Below are 21,949 nucleotides of genomic sequence, written 5' to 3' on the forward strand. Positions count from 1 at the left end.
CATAAGTGGCCGATTCGACACAGCTCTGCGGTGGATGTTACACCAACTGAGTGTTTTGGCGGAAATCTCACCGTCTTTGAATCTCACTGATCAAGAATGGATGAGACAGACATTTCTCTCAAACTTTCTGGCACAAATTTGCCACCAAATGCCCTCTGTGAACCGTACAGTACTGCAAGTTAAAATCACTATAAATAACGTTTGAGATTTGTTACTTTGCATTTGGTGAGGAAAAAGTTTGAATGAGATTTACTGCCAGCAATAATTTGTTGGATTTTGTCGGGAGAGTTGGAGTGTGAGAGTTGGCTGTGATCCACTGCAGTCCTAATATAATCTAAAATTGACTTCTAGTAGGAAAAGGGACCTTTATACCATTAATTTGTCATTGAACAGCATATCCTCCGCAAATTAGGAGCCTTGGGGTGTAAACGGAGTATGAATCAGAGTTTATCTCTGAAGAGAATCTAAAAAGGAACATGCCAGGGGAAGATATTCGCCCCCTTCAATCCAAACCCATTTATAAAGATTCCTACACGAGCTGTTTCTCACCCAGTGAGCTTCTTCATCCTTCAAATTAATGACTGAATCATTTCATTATTATCAAGAGAGAATGGAAAGTGTGCCAGCTCACGCATCACACATGAAGCCACATTTCCTGCATTTAGACCTCACGATCTTCATGTATCTGTGGAAAATACACAGCGAGTTCTCTAAGAAAACTATCATCTGGTTATTGTTATTCTGAATGTGCGCTGCGGAGACACCAGCTATGCCTGCTCTACTTTTCAGTGTGTGTGTGTGTGAGACTCCAGACCACTTTCGACCTGATTTTCATTGGAGCGTGAAGCAACAATCCATGTGCGTCTGCCAGCTCGCTTCAATCTCAGACCTCCTTTAGGAATACTGGACAAAAATACACTTTACTACTACTACTACTACTACTACTACTACTACTACTACTACTACTACAGATGTTTTTTACACAACACCTGCATTGTTTTTTTTAGCTACATTAAATCATAACATCCAGATTGGATGCAGAGATATAGTACAGTCTGTATCACAGCTGAAATTTTATCTATAATATAATGTTTAGCCTTTTCTTTATCTGCAGTTTAATATGGGGGAGCTAATCCCACCTGAACCTCTTCATTCTGTTGATGTATAGGCTCAAACCCCATGTTCCTTCAAATCACCAGCAGTGTTCATTTTGACTGCACATTTTTTAGTTTTAGTCAGTCTTTTTGACCAAAATGCCTTTTAGTTTGTCATATTTTAGTCATCTGAATTGTTTGTCTAGTTGTAGTCGACTAAACATCATACGATTTTAGTCGACTGAAATCTACAATAGATTTACAGTAATGTGAGTAACTTTTTTAATTGTAACGACGCATCTGGCGCATGATGCTGCAAAGATGAGAACACTCAAACATATCCAACTATATGACTATACAACTGTATTACATAGAAAAACAATGTAAAAGCAGCGCAGTGGAATGCAAAATGCATTCTGTGATTGGCCCCTTCATTTTTAATTATTTATCTTTGTATTCAATACAGTGTGCCATAAATTGACACATAAGGAATGCGTGATATTTAGCAAAATTGAGGTCAATATTTCTGAATGTAAACCAGCTACATCATCTCCCTCTTTGTGTGTGTTTGTGGGAGAAAGTGTGTTTGAGCATCTGCATGTGAACTGTGCCATTGCGCTTTGAAGCATTCTCTTTGATAGTACTCACAACAGATTTGGCGCGTGTGTGTGAACAACTCCTCGGCGCTGTATGAATGAATATTTCTGAAAGTAGGCCTCATTTGCATAAAAGTATGCAAGCCAGTTTGTGCAGAGCTCTCGTACAGCAGAGATAACGTGAAGACTTAATTAACTGCATGAAGACGTGATCCTTTCTTACACACACAGACATTTTCCATTCGTGAGTCTGAAGGTTCCTTAATGTTGGACATGGCCTTGCCTCTTTTTAAAACAAACCTTTCACACACACACATTGTACTAAAACCTCTTTTGCTGTCTGATGCACCAAGAAAGCACACAGTCTTTATCTTTGAGAAGAAAAGCACAAGATCATGTACAGGGATTTTTTTCTGCGGTATTTGTACTGCAGTGTGAAAATACTAGTTTTGCCTAAATGTGCAGTGCACAGAATAATGTAGGCATTTTGACCGTCCTTTTTCAGTTATGACAAGTGTTGAAATGTATTGAGTTTAGTCCATATCTGTTCTTGACATTTACAGTTTGACAATGGCAAATGGAGCAGAAGCATCAGTGATTGCCATCTCAAACATCAAATTCATGACTCATTCATTACTGATTCATTAATAAAAGAATTGCTGTAGTTTTCAGTAAACACATGCTAGAACACTAATGTACTAAGACACAGGATGCTTTGAATAGGACACCTCCTTTCTGTATCCAGGACAGTTTGATTGACACCTTAAGCCTGACTGACATGTCATTGTTTGATTAGCTGTTCGTCAGAGGCTTACACAAAATGACTGTGGATTAATGCAGCTTTGTTTGGCTCTTGAATGGTATTGAAAAAAAAACAAACATGGATTCTCCTCAAGCAAGCACCTTTAACCTTTTTTGTCTCTGCCTCTAACTGCGGGTGAGTCACCAACGATTATAGCCCAATTGACTCCCTGTGCCAATGCATTGACGAAGTCAACAGTTGGATGTGTCAAAACTTTCTTCAGTAAAACAAAGACAAAACTGAAGTCATTGCGTTCGGAAACAAAGATGAAGTTCTCAAGGTGAACGCATACCTTCACTCTAGGGGTCAAACAACTAAAAATCAAGTCAGGAATCTCGGTGTGTCACTAGAGTCAGACCTTAGTTTCAGTAGTCATGTCAAAGCAATAACTAAATCAGCATACTATCATCTGAAAAATATTGCAAGAATTAGATGCTTTGTTTCCAGACAAGACTTAGAAAAACTTGTTCATGCTTTCATCACCAGCAGGGTGGATTATTGTAATGGACTCCTCACTGGCCTTCCCAAAAAGACCATAAGACAGTTGCAGCTCATAAAGAACGCTGCCGCCAGGATTCTGAGCAGAACCAGAAAATATGAACATATCACACCAGTCCTCAGGTCTTTACACTGGCTCCCAGTTAAATTTAGGATTGATTTTAAAGTATTATTACTGGTATATAAATCATTTAATGGCCTAGGACCTCAATACATTGCAGATATGCTCACAGAATATAAACCCAACAGATCACTCAGATCATTAGGATCATATCAGCTAGAAATACCAAGGGTTCACTCTAAGCATGGCGAGTCCGCTTTTAGCTATTATGCCAGCCGCAGCTGGAACCAGCTTCCAGAGGAGATCAGACGTGCTCCTACTGTAGTCACTTTCAAATCCAGACTCAAAACACATCTGTTTAGCTGTGCATTTACTGAATGAGCACTGTGCCACTGTTCGTCCGAATGTTTGTACTGTATTTTATTCTATTTTTCTAAACTGTTTTAATTATTCTTATTTCTTTTATTATTTTAATTTCTTCTATGTAAAGCACTTTGAATTGCCATTGTGTATGAAATGTGCTATATAAATAAACTTGCCTTGCCTTGCCTTGCCTTGTGTAGAAAGGGTTGTCTCCGTTGCCATGGATACACCTTTTCCATCTTCTCCGTATTACTTTTCAGCGGCCTTGCTGTTTTTTCTCCATTTCGCGTCAATGGCAGGACGTATGAAGCCGTGTCTTCCACCATCTAGTCATTTAGTTAGCGAGACTCTCTAAATATTATAAATAAATATATTTCCAGTTTTCATCTGCCGAGTTTCTACGGTTGAATCTTGTGACTATTACCCTAAAATCTATATTATTATTGTTATTATTATTATTATTATTATTATTAATAATAATAATAATAATAATAATAATAATAATAATAATAATAATAATAATAATATTTGGAAGATTAAAGAAAATAGAAAATTAAGCCTGTCATTAGGAACATTAATATTTGTTGCATCGTGATAATTTTATTTAATATTTTCAGTGTTTTTTTTATTAGATTTTTAACAATAAAATGTATATTTATTTAATTTATATTTGATTCAGTAGCAATTTGTAATATCCCTATAATAATATATGAAGTTATTTAAATTCATAAATTTGATAATGTATTATGAACTAACGTGAATTGACACCAAAAATAGTATAGATGATCATTAACCTAGATTAATAAATGTTTTTCATTTTGTTCATGATGCATAATGCGCATTAACTGTTGTACAATTACACAAAAATATTATTTACAGACTTTTAACACTTACACTGCAAGTTTGTTTTCGAGTTTGTATTTATTTACTTGGATTACTTAACACAATCAGTTTGTTTACAGTTAAAGTTGACTTATTCAACACTTATATAACGTTTATTTATTTATTTATTTATTTATTTATTTATTTATTTATTTATTTATTTATTTATTTATTTATTTATTTATTTATTTATTTATTTATTTATTTATTTATTTATTTATTTATTTATTTATTTATTTATTTATTTATAAATCGGCATAAATAACTAAAAAAAGTAAAAATGCCACCAAGAATGGTTTACAATTTAGCACTTGTTTTCATTCTAATTAATTCTTTATTTATGTGTGTGTGTGTGTGTGTGTGTTTATGAGAGTGTGTGTTTATGAGAGAGTGTCTGTGTTTGCGTTTATGAGAGAGTATGTGTGTGTTTGCGTTTGAGAGTGTATGTCTGTCTGTGTATGAGTGTGTTTATGAGAGCACGTTTACGAGAGAGACTGTGTGTGTGTGTGTGTGTGTGTGTGTGTGTGTGTTTTGAGAGAATGTGTGTTTGAGTGTGTGTGTGTTTATGAGAGAGATTGTGTGTATGTTTGTTTATCAGAATGTGTGTGTGTGTTTATGAGAGTGTGTTTGTTTATGAGAGAGAGAGAGAGAGAGAGAGAGAGAGAGAGAGAGAGAGAGAGAGAGAGAGAGAGAGAGAGAGAGAGAGAGAGAGAGAGAGAGAGAGAGAGAGAGAGAGAGAGAGAGAGAGAGAGAGAGAGAGAGAGAGAGAGAGAGAGAGAGAGAGAGAGAGAGAGATTTTTTTTGATTTTTCAAAATTACATTTATTACAATAAAAAATTACCAACCATAAAAAAACAATTTTTCACAATTAATTAATTCTTTACAAATTTAAAGCAAAACACAACTCTCCGTTCACAACTGAACATAAGGCTTCTCTGTAACACCATATAGATTCAAACTTCATTAAGTTATTCATTACTTTATAAAATCGAAAATCAACAACAATTCTGGATTTCACCATTACTTTAAACACCTGTACCACATCACTATCATTCCTTTGTTCTACATGATTTCTCCTACTAATGTATATAGCCATTTTCGCTTTTCCAAGTACAAAATTCAACAGCTGACATTCCCCACTTCTACTTCTCGCATATTTAAAGCCACAAATTAAAATCTGTACAGAAAATACTTCATTAAAACAATTGAAAATTGCTTTTAACATTTCAAACAAAGGCTTTAATCTGAAACAATAAGTAAAACAATGGAAAACAGTTTCTCTTTCAGAACAAAAAGGGCAATCTTGACTTGATTCAGAATTTAAAATAGAAACAAAAGCATTGACTGCAATTATTCCATGCAAAACCCTCCAATGAATGTCAGCTGTTTTTTTAGTTAATGGTGGCTTATATAACGCTCTCCACTCTGGTCTTACATTCTCATTCAATCTCAAAACATCACGCCACGGTGTATCAACTTTTTTATGTAAACCTTTTTTGTTAAAAAACTTTACACATACCTTATACAACTGTTTTCCATTAACATCATTAAAATCTAAACACAAACTCTTTAGTTGTAGGAAAATTCCAGAATGATCATTTAAATTGGGGGATAAAACCATTTTAGGAAAGGGATCCAAATCATTAGGACAAACAAGTCCTTCACAATAGTCTTTGAGCATATTAGATTCCTCTGATGTAAGAGCAGATCGCATCCTCTGTAATATTTGAGCCATTGTTCGAACAGATTTCATCTTCAGACAAGCAGTCACTTCTTCAGCATTAGCAAATTCAGCCCCCACCAAAGTTACAAGTTTTTTTAAAGTTGTGATTCCAGCTTGAATAAAAAGTTCAGTAAATGTGCTGCTTGTGCTCATTACATCCAGTCTCGCACCATTTATCAGGGGTTCTTCCAACAACCAAAATAAGGAGTTTATATTTTCAGATTTCACATTAAAACAACTCCAAACCTTAAAAAGATTTTGATAAAAAACAGGTAAACATGAAATTTCAATCTTTTTAGGATCCATTAAAAACAAGGATTTGTCGAGGTTCATCTTTTGAACAGATTTTAAAATACTGCTGGTCACTGTTCTCCAACTTTCATTTTCTGAAGTTTTTAGAAATCTCTGCAAAAACTGCAATCGAAAAGTAGCAGTTCTGCTTTGCAGATGGACCAGTCCTTGTCCACCTTCCTCTTTTGGTAAATACAAAATACTTTGTATTACCCAATGTAGCTTGTCCCAAAAGAATTCTATCAAAATTGATTGTATCTTTGACAACAAATATGTTGGTGGATCAACACAAGACAACCGATGCCACAAAAAGGATGCAACCAAGTTATTTATTATGATCGTCCTTCCTCTATAAGACATTGCTGATTTAAGCCACTTCCACCTATCCAATCGACCTTTTATCTTCTCAATTACTCCTTCCCAATTCTTCTGCACAGTAGCTTCATCACCCAGATGCACCCCCAGATATTTAAAACCATTGTTTTTCCATATTAAACCACCTGGTAGATCTGGCGTTTTTTCTTTCCATTTTCCCAGTAACACTGCATCACTCTTTTTCCAATTGATTTTTGCAGAAGAAATAGATTCAAAATCATTGGCTACTCTTATTAAACTTTGTATATCTTTCTGGCCTTCGATCATTACAACAATGTCATCAGCATACGCCGATAACTTGATTGCATTATCACATTTTGGAATTTTTAAACCAGCCAACTCTTTTCGCAGTTTATGTAAAAAAGGTTCAATTGCCAGTGCATAAAGCATTCCGGACAAAGAACAACCTTGTCTGATCCCACGATGAACCTTAAAAGGAGCGCATAAGCCACCATTAAACTTCAACACACCCTCAATGTCATTATACAAAGTTTTGATTTTATCACTAAAAGCCGAATTAAAACCGAAAGCTTTCATAACTTTCCATAAATAATCATGTTCAACACGATCAAAAGCCTTCTCTTGATCAATGGAAATCAAGCCTGCATTTAAACCAAATATTTTAACTACTTCAAAAATATCTCTAATTAATGAAATGTTATCAATTATTGACCTCCCAGGGATGCAATAAGACTGATCTGGATATATAACCTCTGCTAAAACCTTACCAAGTCTTGTTGCTAACACTTTCGAAAGTATCTTGTAATCACAGCATAACAAAGAAACAGGTCGCCAACTTGTTATTTGAGTTAAGTCACCTTTTTTTGGTAAAAGAGTGAGAACTGCTCTTCGACAACTTAAAGGTAGACATCCTTCAGTTAAACTGTTATTTAGAACTTCCAATAAATCCTCACCTATTATATTCCAATAAGATTTATAAAACTCAATTGGCAGTCCGTCCATTCCAGGAACTCGACCACATTCCATGTTTTGAAGATTCTTATACAACTCTTCCAATGTTATGGGTTTATTAAGATCCTCATTAGATTCTTCAGAAATCTGGGGTAAATCTCTAAAGAAACATTGTTCTATACACTGATCTTCTTTGGACTCATTTTTATACAACTTTTCATAAAAACTGACTGCTCTCTTACGCATTTCAATTGGATCTGAAAGTAAAACCCCACTTTCAGATTGTAAAACGTTAATAAATCTTCGTTGGCCATTTTTCTTTTCTAACCCAAAAAAAAATTTGGATGGAGCATCCATCTCATTTGAGTTTTGAAAACGTGATCTTATTAATGCTCCTTGTGCTTTTAACCCCAACAGATCCGATAAAGCTGATTTTTTAAGTTTAAAATCATCAATAAGGTCTTGATTTCCAGTTTGTGTTGAACTTTGAAGTCTCAAAACTTCAGCTTCTAAAATCTGAACAGATCTAGTCTTTTTTTTGGTACATTCAGGGTGTATTGTTGACATAGTTGTTTTATTCGAATTTTTCCAAAATCCCACCAGTTCTTTAAAGATTGAAAATTATTTTTTTCCTCTTTAAAATTAATCCAGAAACATTCTAAAATTTCTTTAAACTTACTATCATCTAAAAGTGTTGTATTAAGATGCCAATAGGCACTATTTGGCTTGACAGAATTCATGGAGATAACATATCCTATTAGACTATGATCTGAAATACCAACCGGAGAAATAAAACATCTTTTAAAAATATTAAGGTGGTGTTTAAAGACAAATAACTTGTCTAACCTTGCTAATGATAACAAGTTATCTCGAGCATGAACCCAAGTATATTGTCTAACATCTTTGTTAAAATTTCTCCATACATCACTTAAATCATGCGTTTCAATCATTTGAATGAGCCTTCTACGTGATGGCATATGTGGCTCAATATGATTTCTGTCTAGACTGCTTACTGCACAATTGAAATCACCTCCCAAGAACAAGTATTCTTCCCCTTTACACTCTTCTAAAGTTTTACAAAGAGTATCTAAAAAACACATTCTTTGTATTGGTTGACTTGGGGCATAAATACATAAAAAAATGAATACATATTTTTCAAAGTTCGCAATCACTTTTAAAATTCTTCCTTTTATGATTTCTTCCATTTTAACTGAACTGGGAACAAATTTTTTATCAAATAAAATACCAACTCCACCACTAAGAGAAGTATTATGGCTTAAAAAAGATAAACCTTTCCATTCTTTAAACCATTCAACAGCATTTTTATCATCACTATGGGTCTCTTGCATAAATAAAACATCAATTTGTTTCTGTCTCACTACCTCATATATTTCCAATCTTTTCCTCACATCTCTGGCTCCATTCACATTTAAAGAGGCAATGCGAAATTCACCCATAGTACAGGATAAGATTAGCCATAAAAAACTGAGTATGAGACAGGCCCCAAACATCATTAAATCAAGCTTCATTGTCGCTATTACTCAGTTGATTTTGAACCTTAGTGACAATTTTTTTCAGACGATACACTTCTTTGTCTAAGAAGCATCCTTCATTCATTGAACTCTTAGTCACTTCAACAAATCTTTTAAGATTTGGAAAATAATCAACGACTTGTACACCTCTTAGATTTTTTGTCACTCTTAAAAAAATCTTGATTTTTTCAGTGCTGCAGTCGTGACATGGCCAATCACTCTGAGAACAGATTGAAGCAGTGGAATCAGAAGAATCGCTCTCACTTCCAGCACCTTGGTCAATTTCATAGGCCTGTGCTTTTGTTTTTCTTGCTTGTTTATTTACAATACATTCATTTCTCTTCTTCCTTTTCAGGGGTGTTTTAAACAGGTCTACTTGATCCACTTCCATCAATAAAACATTACCCTCATTATTTGGATTTTCAGTGGCAGAATCAACATCAAACAACTGACTCACTGGGACCAACTCCATTTTACTATTCACAGACTCATTTTTCGCCGATTCTAACTGTTCGCCATGCTCTTCAACGACAGTTTTTTCATTTCTTGATTCAACCACAGACTCTTGATTTACACCAGCATCAGTTGAAACTGATTCATCCGCATCATTAGAAAGAACCACTTCACGCTGTACACCCGAAGGCCCGGGTCTATTGACATTCGCGTTGCTGGTCGGACAAGCACGAATCTGATGACCCGTCTTTCCACACCCAAAACATCTCATAGAGTCAGTCGATACAAAGACTGTATAGTCAAATTCATCTATTCTGAATTTTAAATTCAGATCAAGTTCGTTCCCATTGTTTAAAACCATGTATGTAAACCTTCTAAATGAAACAACATGTTTCAAAAGTTCAGATTTACTACCAATTGCGATCTTCTTAACAGGTGAAACAAGTTTGCCAAAGCGTGAAAGCTCTCTTGCTAACACCTCATCCTTGATAAAAGGTGGAACATTTGACAAAGTCACCTTCTTAGCAGGTGTAGAAAGTGGAAGTACAGATGCAAAAGAACCCCTCAATTCAATGCCCTTTTCTACCACCTCATTTGCTTTTTCTACCGTGCTCAGAAAAAGTACAATTGCATTGTTCATCTTTGAAGCAGCCAAAACGCATGCATGCCCAATCACATTTCCAACAGCTAAACTGCATTCCTCTGCACTGCCCGCCGCCACGATTTTAACTCCATGCCGACGCGTGAGGGAATCTAAAACACCACCTGTATGGGCCGCCATAGTGTACGAAAACACCGGCGTAAAGCGCCCTTAAACTTTTAACAGTCCTTTTATCACCCAGTCACAACACATACGGTTTAAACAAAAATACAAAACAACAACATACAACAAAAAAGAAAGTTTGAAAAGAGAAGCCACAGCGGGCACAAACACCTCGCACTCACCACGCGCTCAGCTGTCCACTCACTCTCACCACCATTCGCTTCGCACATGCGCACAAAGAGAGAGAGAGAGAGAGAGAGAGAGAGAGAGATTTTGATTGATTCACCCCGAAACTTGAAACCACATTTCCTTGACTAATATGCGTTTTGTTTTATAATGCAAATGTTGTATATTTCAAATGTTGTGTTTTTTCCTCTCATGTTATGTCTGTTAATGCTCTTATCTCTGCTGTGCAATATGCAATGCTTTAGGTCTCCCACACACACTCTCACTTCAGGCTAGCTCTCTCCTTCTCCCTCTGCCTCTGCATCTCTCGCGTTCCTTCCTCCATATTACTGCATCCTGCTTCCAAAACTAGACCATGACGACCTATTTTTTGGGATTAGTCAGAGTCAGGATTTGGGAGGCACTGTTAGGCTGCCAATCTCAGTCTCATCTGTTATTTCATTTAGGTAAGAACTGCATTAGGTAAGGGTTCATTAGCTTTCACTGCTTAGTCATTTCTATGAGGATTACTCTCTTAAGAAACAAACCTACATTCAGTTGACGTCATGGGGGAAAAAATGAATTTCCTTGCTGCTTTTCCAACTAAACAGACATGGCTTTATAATGCATAGTCTAAAATAACTTCAGTTATGGGTCCTATTCCATCAGTTTCCTTTTCAGATATGTTTGATATAGATTTAGTCCATTTTCTGAATGATCCACCTCAGGAGCCGTGTGCTCTTGATGCGACTTTCACGTTGTTCTGATCAAACATCAGACAGATTGATTAATTATGTAAATCTAGTGTATGTCAATAGGTAGCGCTAATGGAACAGTAGAAATATAACTGTTTCCCAATTCCTGCGAACAATAGTAAATGTCACATTTAACATGTGGCTACTAATGTAGTTTGTTTGTAATCATAATGGAGTTAACTTGCATATAGATTTTCTTAAAGCTACAGTAGCAAAAAGTAGCCTGTTGATTCTAACACTGTCTTCGTCGGGCATGTCTGTTGTCAATAGCTTGAGGCTAGCTGGAGGCTATCGTACACTGGATACGTCAAAGCGAACTGTCAATGTGGTTGCTGGAAGTAGTGCAAACATGAATATGTCAGTAATAAAACAAGGCATCAGTTTATTGTTGTCGACCGTATGCGTTATGCCACGTCACACCCAGTGTAGACAGTACCACTAATTATAATGGGCTCTTGTTGCTTGTAATGGGCAGTGAGAGGTGGACTGGTCATAATTACTCCTGTTTGTGGTGCAAAAAGAAAGGTTTCAAGGTAAAAGATGTCAAATTCATACCAGTGAGCCATGCAGATGTTCTGAAGTTTTCCAAGTTTGCTCGGAAGTTAACTGCGTTCTCATTCACTTTCATTGCTATTAGCCTATTATCATAACAGATTAAATTGAACAAAGGCAATTAAGCCTGTGCTCAAAGCCCTGTAATGAGACACAGGCAGCCATCATCATGCAGATTAGATGTAATTACGTTACGTGATTGTCCTTGTTTCCTGGTGCAGTCAGAGGAAAGTGTCTACAGTTTTTTTTTTTCTTTTTCTTTCACTTTCCCTGCAGAGGATGTTTCATCTCTTTCCTCTTTGTTGACATGATTTGTAGTTCATCTCTCTGCAGTTCTCTGTACTGTCAGGTTCAGTTACTGTGGCCTCTGAACCACACCTGAGCTGAACGTGTGTGTGTGTGTGTGTGTGTGTATGTCTGTGTGTGGTTCAGGTATACGCTATGGGGACAAAATGACAAAAAAATAAAATAAAATAATAATATTTGGTCTCCATGAGGGAAAAAAGCTTACAGTATAAATCATATTAAGTGAGGATTTCTTTTTTTTTTTCTTTTTTTTTTCCTGTTATGGGTAGGTTTATGGGTAGGGTTAGTGTAGGGGATAGAATATACAGTTTGTACAGTATAAAAAAACATTATGTCTAAAGAATGTCCCCATACAACATGAAAACCCAACGTGTGTGTGTGTGTGTGGGATCAGATCCCTCAGTTCCTCCTTGTGACCTTGCTTACATCAAAATATCTCTAAATGAGTGTGAATGGAAGGAAATTATGTGGAGAGGGGTCGCATATTAACGCATATTTCATGAAACGGAGCAAACAATTTGAAAGCATTTCCATTGGGGTAAATTAATTACTATTTTATCCATCATAGCGAAAAATAGATTTTGAAGGAGTCCCAGAGGTCAGCTTGTTAACCCCTCAAGTGCGTGTACTGCAGAGGTATGACACTTCACTTTTTATGACCTGCTGGCTAACCCATGATGATCGCTGTGGATCAGTAGTAATTATTAAATCCCGCTGCTAGACACAACAGTGTTCAATACAGTCCTGTAGGACCAGGTCAGTTTGTGTCCTCCTCATTTAGTACACTATGGTTTTCTTATGGTTGCACCAGGAGTTTTGCATTAATGCATAAATATTAATAAAACAATTTAAAAATTAAAATATAAAAATGCATTGTATTATGTAATGTAATATAATATAATTGTATATAGCATAATATGATGTAATATAGCCTAATATAATGTACCATTCTAAAGTTTTGGTCAGTATCATAATTAATTAATTTGTTTGTTTGTTTATTTCATTCAGTAAAGATGCATTGAATAGTTTCCACTAAAATATTAAGCAGCACAACTGTTTTGAACAACTATAAGAATAAGAAATGTTTCATGTGCACCAAATCAACATATTAAAAGGATTTCTGTAGGATTATGTGACTCTGAAGACTAGAGTGATGATGCTGAAAATTCTATTCTATTCTATTCTATTCTATTCTATTCTATTCTATTCTATTCTATTCTATTCTATTCTATTCTATTCTCATGCACTACTGCCTTTTAATAAAACACATTTATAAACAGTTTAGTTGTCACATGATTAGGTGTTTGTTTGCCACAGAGGACTGGGTGCATTTTGTCGATCAGAGGACGCAATGTTGACGGCTTCATCACCTCTTCTCTTAGTGTGAAGGGCAGTACACACACACACACACACACACACACACACACACACACACACACACACACACACACACACACACACACACACACACACACACACACACACACACACACACACACACACACACACACACACACACACACACACACACACACACACACACACACACACACACACTCTCATCACTACCAACGAGACTTCACATTGACCCCACCTAATCAATTCACACATGCTCCTGCTTTAACCATTCACAAAATGTTCAATAACAGTTCCACGCCAGACGGATCGATGAATCACCACCAATACAGACACTTACACACACACACACACACACACACACACACACACACACACACACACACACACACACACACACACACACACACACACACCATGTCCTCATGCGTCCCCAGTGAGTTGGAGGACTGAGGTGTAGTGTGTGTGTGAGATCTCAGTGAAGAGGTCATGACACAATCCTGTGACACAATGTCAGATCTGTCAATGCTCTCGGGAGCTGTGTGCGTGTGTGTGTGTGCGCGTGTGCGCGTGTGCGCGTGTGTGTGTGTGTGTGTGTGGCTGGGTGGGTGGTCTGGTAAACCCAACATTAATTAAGACAATATGTCCCCGCAAAGATGGCAATATCTGAAATCCTTGTCCATGTGGGGAAATGTTTTGGTCCCCATGAGGAAAACAGCTTATAAATCAAACTACTTTTTCTTTTTTTATATAAAAATGCAGAATGTTTTCTGTGATGGGTGGTTTAGTGGTTACTAATTATTGGGATAAAATCATGTCTATGGAAAGTCCCCATAAAACATGAATGCGTGTGTGTGTGTGTGTGTGTGTGTGTGTGCGTATCCTAAAAAGCCATCGCTCATAAATGCAGACAAAGGAGCTGCTGATAGTTAATGTTAATTAATACATTCATTAACCTAGTGCTAACCTCAGTGCGTGATTGACACAACCTCCCCAGTTTAAATGTGCTGATGGCTGGATTTGAAAGGCATACTGGGAAAAGAGACAATAAGCTGCATCTTTGTCACAACGCCTTTATGCTCCAGCCAGTCAGATGGAGACGTGCCATTTGCAGCTTTAATTACACACAGGCCATTATGAGAGAGAGTTGTAAATCTACTGAAGTTTAGTTTTGTATTTTAAATGTCATGCCATCCTCCTCCCTCTCTCTCTCTCTCTCTCTCTCTCTCTCTCTCTCTCTCTCTCTCTCTCTCTCTCTCTCTCTCTCTCTCTCTCTCTCTGTTTAGTGCAGTGCTAATATTGTCTTTGGAATAATTTTTTGGCTCTTACCTGCGTTAATGACACTTACATTTATATGTTCAAGTCATTTAACAGACCTGTAGTTAAAGACTCCATCAAACAGCTTGACAAGCATGTTTTTTTCTGTGTTGACTTATTTCTTATTATTACACGGCTCTGTGGAATACTGGATTCTGATTGGTCTATTGGGCCGTCCAGTGGTATGTTATTCCCCGATAACAACCGCTAAAAACTAAAAACAACTGGGTATCTGTCACTGAAGTTGGCGCTATAGGGTTGCTAGGAACGTTTTTTTCCTCGTGGAAGCTTTGCGTTTGGTGAGCTAATAAAATATTAAAACTCAGTCAAATCAATATTTTTGTACAGTTATTTAATTAGGCCTATGCCATCCGGTATCACAGACTCCCTCTCTCTTGTTTCATACAAACGCAGCTGCTGCCATTTTGAGACTGTTGTTTTGTACACTGTTGGATTATAAGATAACAAACAGGTACGATTTTAACAGTTTCATGTCAAATCAATATCTCTTATCCCCATAAATATTTATGTGGTGAAATGCCGCCTAATAAGTGGTATGGACCGGTATGTACTGGATTCCTTATGTTTATCTAGTTTGAACTTGTAGCTTGCTAGTAACTGCTTTCTCTTCAGAAGCTTTGCGTTTAAATAGCTAATAAAATATTTAAACTCCGATCAATATTTCATTTCTAATTATTTACTTATGTGGCAAGTAGCCATGTAATAAGTGGGATAATGTACAGCCAGCTGGATGTTATCTCAGAATAAACCCATTCAGGCTGATGCAAGACCATGATCCTGATCACCCTGTCAGGGTTTATTCTGAGATAACCGGCTGAATGTACATTATCCCTTATTTGAAACGAGAAATATGGATTAGACATATTAACCAACAGCCTTAAGTTTCTTTCTTGGTTGTTGGACTACACTTTGGACAACTACAGACTGGACCAAAAATTGGATATATGCTCCTGAATGTAATATGAGTGATTCATGTTTTTATTCAGTTTTTCCAGAAGAGACTGTAAAGTGTTACATTTTTACATATTTATACGTACAAGCTTTACAGATTACATTAAAGCTAACAGACAAGGACTAAATGCCACAGCCACACCAATATTTTATATTAGATAGCTTTGTTTCATGACAGTGAAGCCCCCTTTTTCCCCCAGCTCTCGTTTGTTTGTTTCTGATGACGTCGGCATCATTTTCAGACCATTACAGTATCCATAGAAATTCCACATGCTCGAAAGCCTTAACCCTGCGTCATGCTTTCAGCTCGTAAAGAGTCTTATCGCTGTCTGGAGTCTCTAGAGAGCAGACCCTCATAAATCACATCACCCCCTGCCACCCAGACACTCAACACCGCACCGTAGACCCTATTAACCTGCCCCTATCTTAATGAGTTAGTTAACGCTCTATTTTCTGTTAATGTAGCTCATCCCTGAGCTCGGGTGCCTGGGGAATGCTGGGAAAGTGTGATAATTGGCCGTAGTTTATCATCGATTGCAGACTGATGAATGGGGCGAGAGGGACTCAATTTGTTTATGTCTTGTTTTGCTTTATCTGACTGCCATCTCCCCCTCCCCTTCTCCATCACACCTCTTCTGAAGACTGGAGTCAACGTGCTCCTGCAGGATGTGAACGGGAACATTCCACTTGACTACGCCACTGAGGGGACGGAAACCAGCTACATCCTCATCAGACACCTGGAGGAGAATGGTAGGGTCATTTATTCATTTAGTTCCTAATTTACCAGTTTTATATGACTACATACATGCATAACTAGGAGTTGGTGATTGGCGAACATATATGAACATAAATGCAGACTAGCGTTCAAACGTTTGGGGCCGGTAAGATGTTTTTAAAATAAGTCTCTTAAATGCAGCCTTGGTTAACATATTTGATCAAAAATACATTAAAGACAGTAATATTCTGAAAACAGTTATTTATTCCATTGCTGAATTTTCAGCATCATTACTCCAGTCAGTTTAGTGTCTCATGATCCTTCAAAAATCATTCTAATAGGATGATTTGATGCACAAAATACATTTATTGTTAGTATCAATATTGAAAACAGTTGTGATGCTTAATAGTTTTGTGGAAAGTACAATACTTTTTTCTAAGGATTCTTTGATGAATAGAAAGTTCAAAAGAAATAATTTATTTAAAATGTAAATATTTTGTAAGTCTTTACTGTCACTTTTGATCAGTTTAATGTATTCTTGCTGAATAAACATATTCATTTATTTATTTAAAAAAATAAATAAAATAAATAAATAATAATAATCCTGACCCTTTGTGTACATAATTTTTCATCTGTTTTCTCTTTTAAGAAATTTAAATTAGATTTAAATTAAATTAATAAAAAATTGTGAATTCAGAATATTCCTGATGTAACTATGGACTAGTTGTAGAAAACAACAATAAATGATTAATTTAGATATTAAATTGTTTGCTCTTTCTTTTCCTTCTCTCCTTTATGCATGCATTGGTTATATTATAGTATACATATATTTTAATACAATGTTTTTCAATCATATATACCGTCATACGGCTCAGCCATGTTGTAAGTTAACAGTCATCTATTCTGTCAGCTCACACAGTGGGTGTAGTAAGAGTTACTTCATCTTGCAAATCAATCCGTGAGAGCCAGAGAAACAGACACACGTTTCTGGGCTGCTGTCAGATCTCATTTATAATTAAATTTATCAGTCAAGACTCTCACGATGGCCTTCTACAGACAACTCTCATCTTCAGTTACTGCTGATCTTATACTTTGTCTAATAGGCTACTTCACACTGTCATATTTTGGGACAACCAAATTTTTGACAACTGCATTTTACATACAGGTGTGAGTCTCGTAATGTCCAGTTCAAACAGCAACTTACAGTAGCGTTTTGCTATGAACGTGCAATGGAAGTCAAGCCTGTATTCTCTACCAGTAATCATAGCGACAGTGAGCAAAGTAATATCAAAGATGCCGACGTTCATAAAACTGAAAGGTCATTTCACTTTTGACATGACATGAGTTCAATCGGGCCACGAGTTCATCCGTCAAGTTTTTTATTAACTGACAGCAGCTTTTATATCTGGGTGGTGAGCAGAGCATTTGACTCGAGAGTAGAACTCAAAACTCAGCAGGTCTGGTGGAGAACAGTGACTGGTTTGATGAGTACAGCTCTGGCGCTGTATGACGTGACAGACTGTGGCAAGCCTTTTTAACATTTAATCCTTAACATACTAATATCTATTTTCATGCTACTAGTATGTAGTTTTTAGATACTATTATATATTCCATTAGGTACTAGTACTTATTCATTAGCTACTAGTGCTTATTCGTTGGGTACTAGTGCTTATTCTTTGGGTACTAGTGCTTATTCTTTGGGTACTAGTGCTTATTCTTTGGGTGCTAGTGCTTATTCTTTATGTGCTAGTGCTTATTCTTTAGGTACTAGTGCTTACTCTTTAGGTACTAGTCCTTATTCTTTGGGTACTAGTGCTTATTATTTAGGTACTAGTGCTTACTCTTTAGGTACTAGTGCTTATTATTTAGGTACTAGTGTTTATTCTTTAGGTACTAGTACTTATTCATTAGCCACTAGTGCTTATTCATTAGCCACTAGTGCTTATTCTTTAGGTACTAGTGCTTATTCTTTAGGTACTAGTGCTTATTCTTTAGGTACTAGTGCTTACTCTTTAGGTACTAGTGCTTATTCTTTAGGTACCAGGTGAAAGCAATCGGACTTGCCTCTTAGGGTCGATGGACGCAGTGGGACCAGGCACAGGAGCGACCGCTGTCGTGGAAGGAACTGTGGCAGACCGACCAAGGGAAGTTGAGCTTTCTCCTGCGTTCGGTGACTTACCTGCTGCCAACATCAAGAAATATAAAGATCTGTGGTGGAGAGGAAGACCCATCTTGCAACCAATGTGGAACAGCCTCCTGTACACTGAACCACATCTTGACCGGTTGTCCAAAGGCATTGGCAGAAGGGCAGTACAGATGGAGCACGACAAGGTCCTCACGGAAATTGCCAAGTGGGTGGAACAGCAGCGAGTCAAAGCCAACAATAAGCAGGCCCATCCGCCCGAAGCCTTAACCTTCGTGAGGGAAGGAGACAAGGCTCATAAGACCAACACAGAGGCCAAGAACCCACCCTCTATCTTGCATCGAGCCTCCGACTGGGAGTTGAGAGTGGACCTGAAGAGGAAGCTTGTCTTCCCACAGGATGTGGCAGTGACCTCCTTCCGACCAGATATGGTCCTGCTATCCAAGGAGCACGAAAATCATCATAGTTGCTGAGCTCACGATGTCCTGGGAAGAGAGGCTAGCCACGTCTCACATACTGAAAAAAGCCAAGTACCAAGACCTGGTCGACAAAGCTGTTTTAAAGGGGTGGCATGCAACCAGCCACCCCATTGACGCCGGCTGCCGCGGGTTCCCAGCAAAATCAGTGTGCTACTTCCTCCAGAGGGTGGGCCTGGAGTCTAAACAGCTGAAGAAAGCCACCAGGGACATAGCTGCAGCAGCTGAGTCCAGCTCAAGATGGCTGTGGCTGAAGAGAGCCCACAGTTGGAACCCTTCTACAGGTGAAGGCTAGTCAGTCTTCGCTGCCACACTCAGGCGAGGTGTTCATGTTAAGGGGCAAAACACCTGAGACCCTGAGATCCCTGCTGACGATGCGGAAGGGTTCCAACAATGTGGATGCTCCAAGGAACACCATCTCGGAAGAAGATATGCATCACCATAGTGTAGTTCCTACAGTTGCAGCTTGTGGCAAAGCATCTCTGATGTTTACTTCACCTTATTCTTTAGGTACTAGTGCTTACTCTTTAGGTACTAGTACTTATTCTTTAGGTACTGGTGCTTATTCTTTAGGTATTAGTGCTTATCATTTAGATACTAGTTCTTATTCTTTAGGCACTAGTGCTTATTATTTAGGTACTAGTGCTTATTATTTAGGTTCTAATGCTTACTCTTTAGGCACTAGTTCTTATTCTTTAGGTACTAGTGCTTATTCTTTAGATACAGAACAGACAACTGTATTCTGTTGCTGTGTGAACGTGGCCATAGAGCACCATTTGCAAGTGAAGATTATTTGTTTCCTCAGAATATATCCTCCAGTTGACACATGAGGATGCAGAGATATATCCCATCCTGTCTGATCCCATACACTGCTGAATAAGAGCTCGGTCATATGACATCTGTCCTGATGTCCTTCTCACTTTGACACATGTCTGTGTGTATGTTAGGAGTGGACACAAGCTCTATGCACCAGATGAAGACCCAGCGCTCATCCACCATGATGTCTGACGTGAGGCAGCTGGTCAGCAGCGGGGGCAGCGTCAATCAACAAAATGATGACGGGGTCACGCTGGTGAGAAAATGCATGAATCCCAAAATATGTAACGGTTCACTGATCTCTAAACGTAATGTGTACAGATGGTGATTTTGAATGGGAAGGCTTTTGGCCAAATGAAACATGACCTGTTAAATGCTTGTGTTTGTATGTTGTGTTTACAGCTACACATCGCCAGTGCCAGTGGTTATAAGGAGGTGGTGTCAGTGCTGCTGGAGAACGGTGCAGATGTCCAGGTGTTTGACAACAGCTACTGGACACCCTTACATCTGGCTGCCAAATATGGGCAGGTACATATCATAACATGTCACTCATTTTCTTATGGACATTCATTTATTGAAGTCACATTGTCCAATCAAAAAGCCTAAACCACGGCTTTGCAAGGGCTTGTTTATTTATTTTGAGTTATTTTAGGGATGTATCTACATGCCAAACTATCTCTTGCAGTAATTCAGTTTTATTTTATTTTACTTTACTTTTTTAATTTATTCTATTTTTATAATTGTTTATTATTATATTGCTACAAATTAATATAATGCTTATTTTATTTTTTATTTACATGCCAAACTGTCTCCTGCTGTAATTATTTTTTTTAATTAAATATTTACATACAAAAACATATTGCCTTAATTTGTAGTGCTAAAACAAATAAACAAATTATTTATTTATTTTTAACATTTAATTTAGTCTTTTGTTTATTCATTTGGATAGCACTACAAATTAATATAATATATTTAATATAATATATAAAATGACAGTACGTAATAAACCTAATGCTGTCTGTGCACTTAATATTAATCAACAAAAAAAGAGAAAACCATTCACTGCTCTTTAATAATGATTAATTATATTTAATTTATACAAATAAATATGTCTGCTTGAAAAAATTAAAGAATGATGTATGCAAGTTGTTATAAAGAATGCACATTCATTGAAAAGACTGTTTAAGTGTTTTTTATTTAATTTTAAGATTTTTTTTATTTTTATTTTTTATGTCACAACAGTTAAATCTGTGTCTGTATTGCATGTTCCAACATTAAAATCATTCATATTAACAGGTTAATAGATGTTTTCAATATAGTATATATGGTATATAGTATATTGTATATAATGGGTTTGGCAATTTTAGAGAAATTCTAAATGAATGCATTACAATTTAACTAAACCCATTAGATTTTAGTCAACTAAATGTACTGTAGATTTAGTCGACTAAAATCTTGTTGTATTTAATCGAGAAAAACTCGACTAAAACAATTCTGATGACTAAAATATGACTACAACTAAATGGGAATTTAGTCAAAAGACTATAACTTACTAAATCAAAATTAACATTAGGGTTTGGTTGAGGGTTAGTTGCATGTAATTATGCATAATTTACTGTTATTACTATGGTAAGTTCATGTAACATGTAACAAGGACACTGTAAAATAAAGTGTTACAGAAAAAAAAAAAAAGATGTATATAATTAGTTTTATACATTTGTTTATTCATTTGTATTGCAATTTAGTGCTGGGCAATGATTAATTACGATTAATCGTATCCAAAATAAAAGTTTGTGTTTACATCATATATATGTGTGTGTATTGTGTATAATTTTGTATATATAAATACACACACATACATCCAAAATAATTATATACAGTACACACACATATATTATGTAAACACAAACTTTTATTTTGGATGTGATTAATCATTGCCCAGCACTAACATTAATATCTTTTATTTTCTTTAGTTATTTTGGGTATGCATTTACATGCCAAACTGTCTCTTTTGTAGTAATTATTCTTTTA

The 21,949-nt window shown here is 36.6% G+C and overlaps 1 protein-coding gene across 7 annotated transcripts in view; it reads left to right on the top strand.

The window, feature by feature from the left end:
- Positions 1 to 21,949, top strand: part of myo16 (myosin XVI) — a 231,488-nt gene that overhangs the window by 91,791 nt on the left and 117,748 nt on the right. For all 7 annotated transcript variants that reach the window (XM_079881644.1, XM_079881643.1, XM_079881645.1 and 4 more), the window contains exons 5-7: positions 16,410 to 16,518; positions 20,050 to 20,174; positions 20,321 to 20,446. In XM_079881644.1, coding sequence (XP_079737770.1) covers positions 16,410 to 16,518; positions 20,050 to 20,174; positions 20,321 to 20,446 — 360 coding nt within the window. The remainder of the gene's footprint in view (positions 1 to 16,409; positions 16,519 to 20,049; positions 20,175 to 20,320; positions 20,447 to 21,949) is intronic.

This window comes from Squalius cephalus (genome assembly GCF_949319135.1).
Source record: "Squalius cephalus genome assembly, chromosome: 9".
NCBI classification, from domain to species: domain Eukaryota; kingdom Metazoa; phylum Chordata; class Actinopteri; order Cypriniformes; family Leuciscidae; genus Squalius; species Squalius cephalus.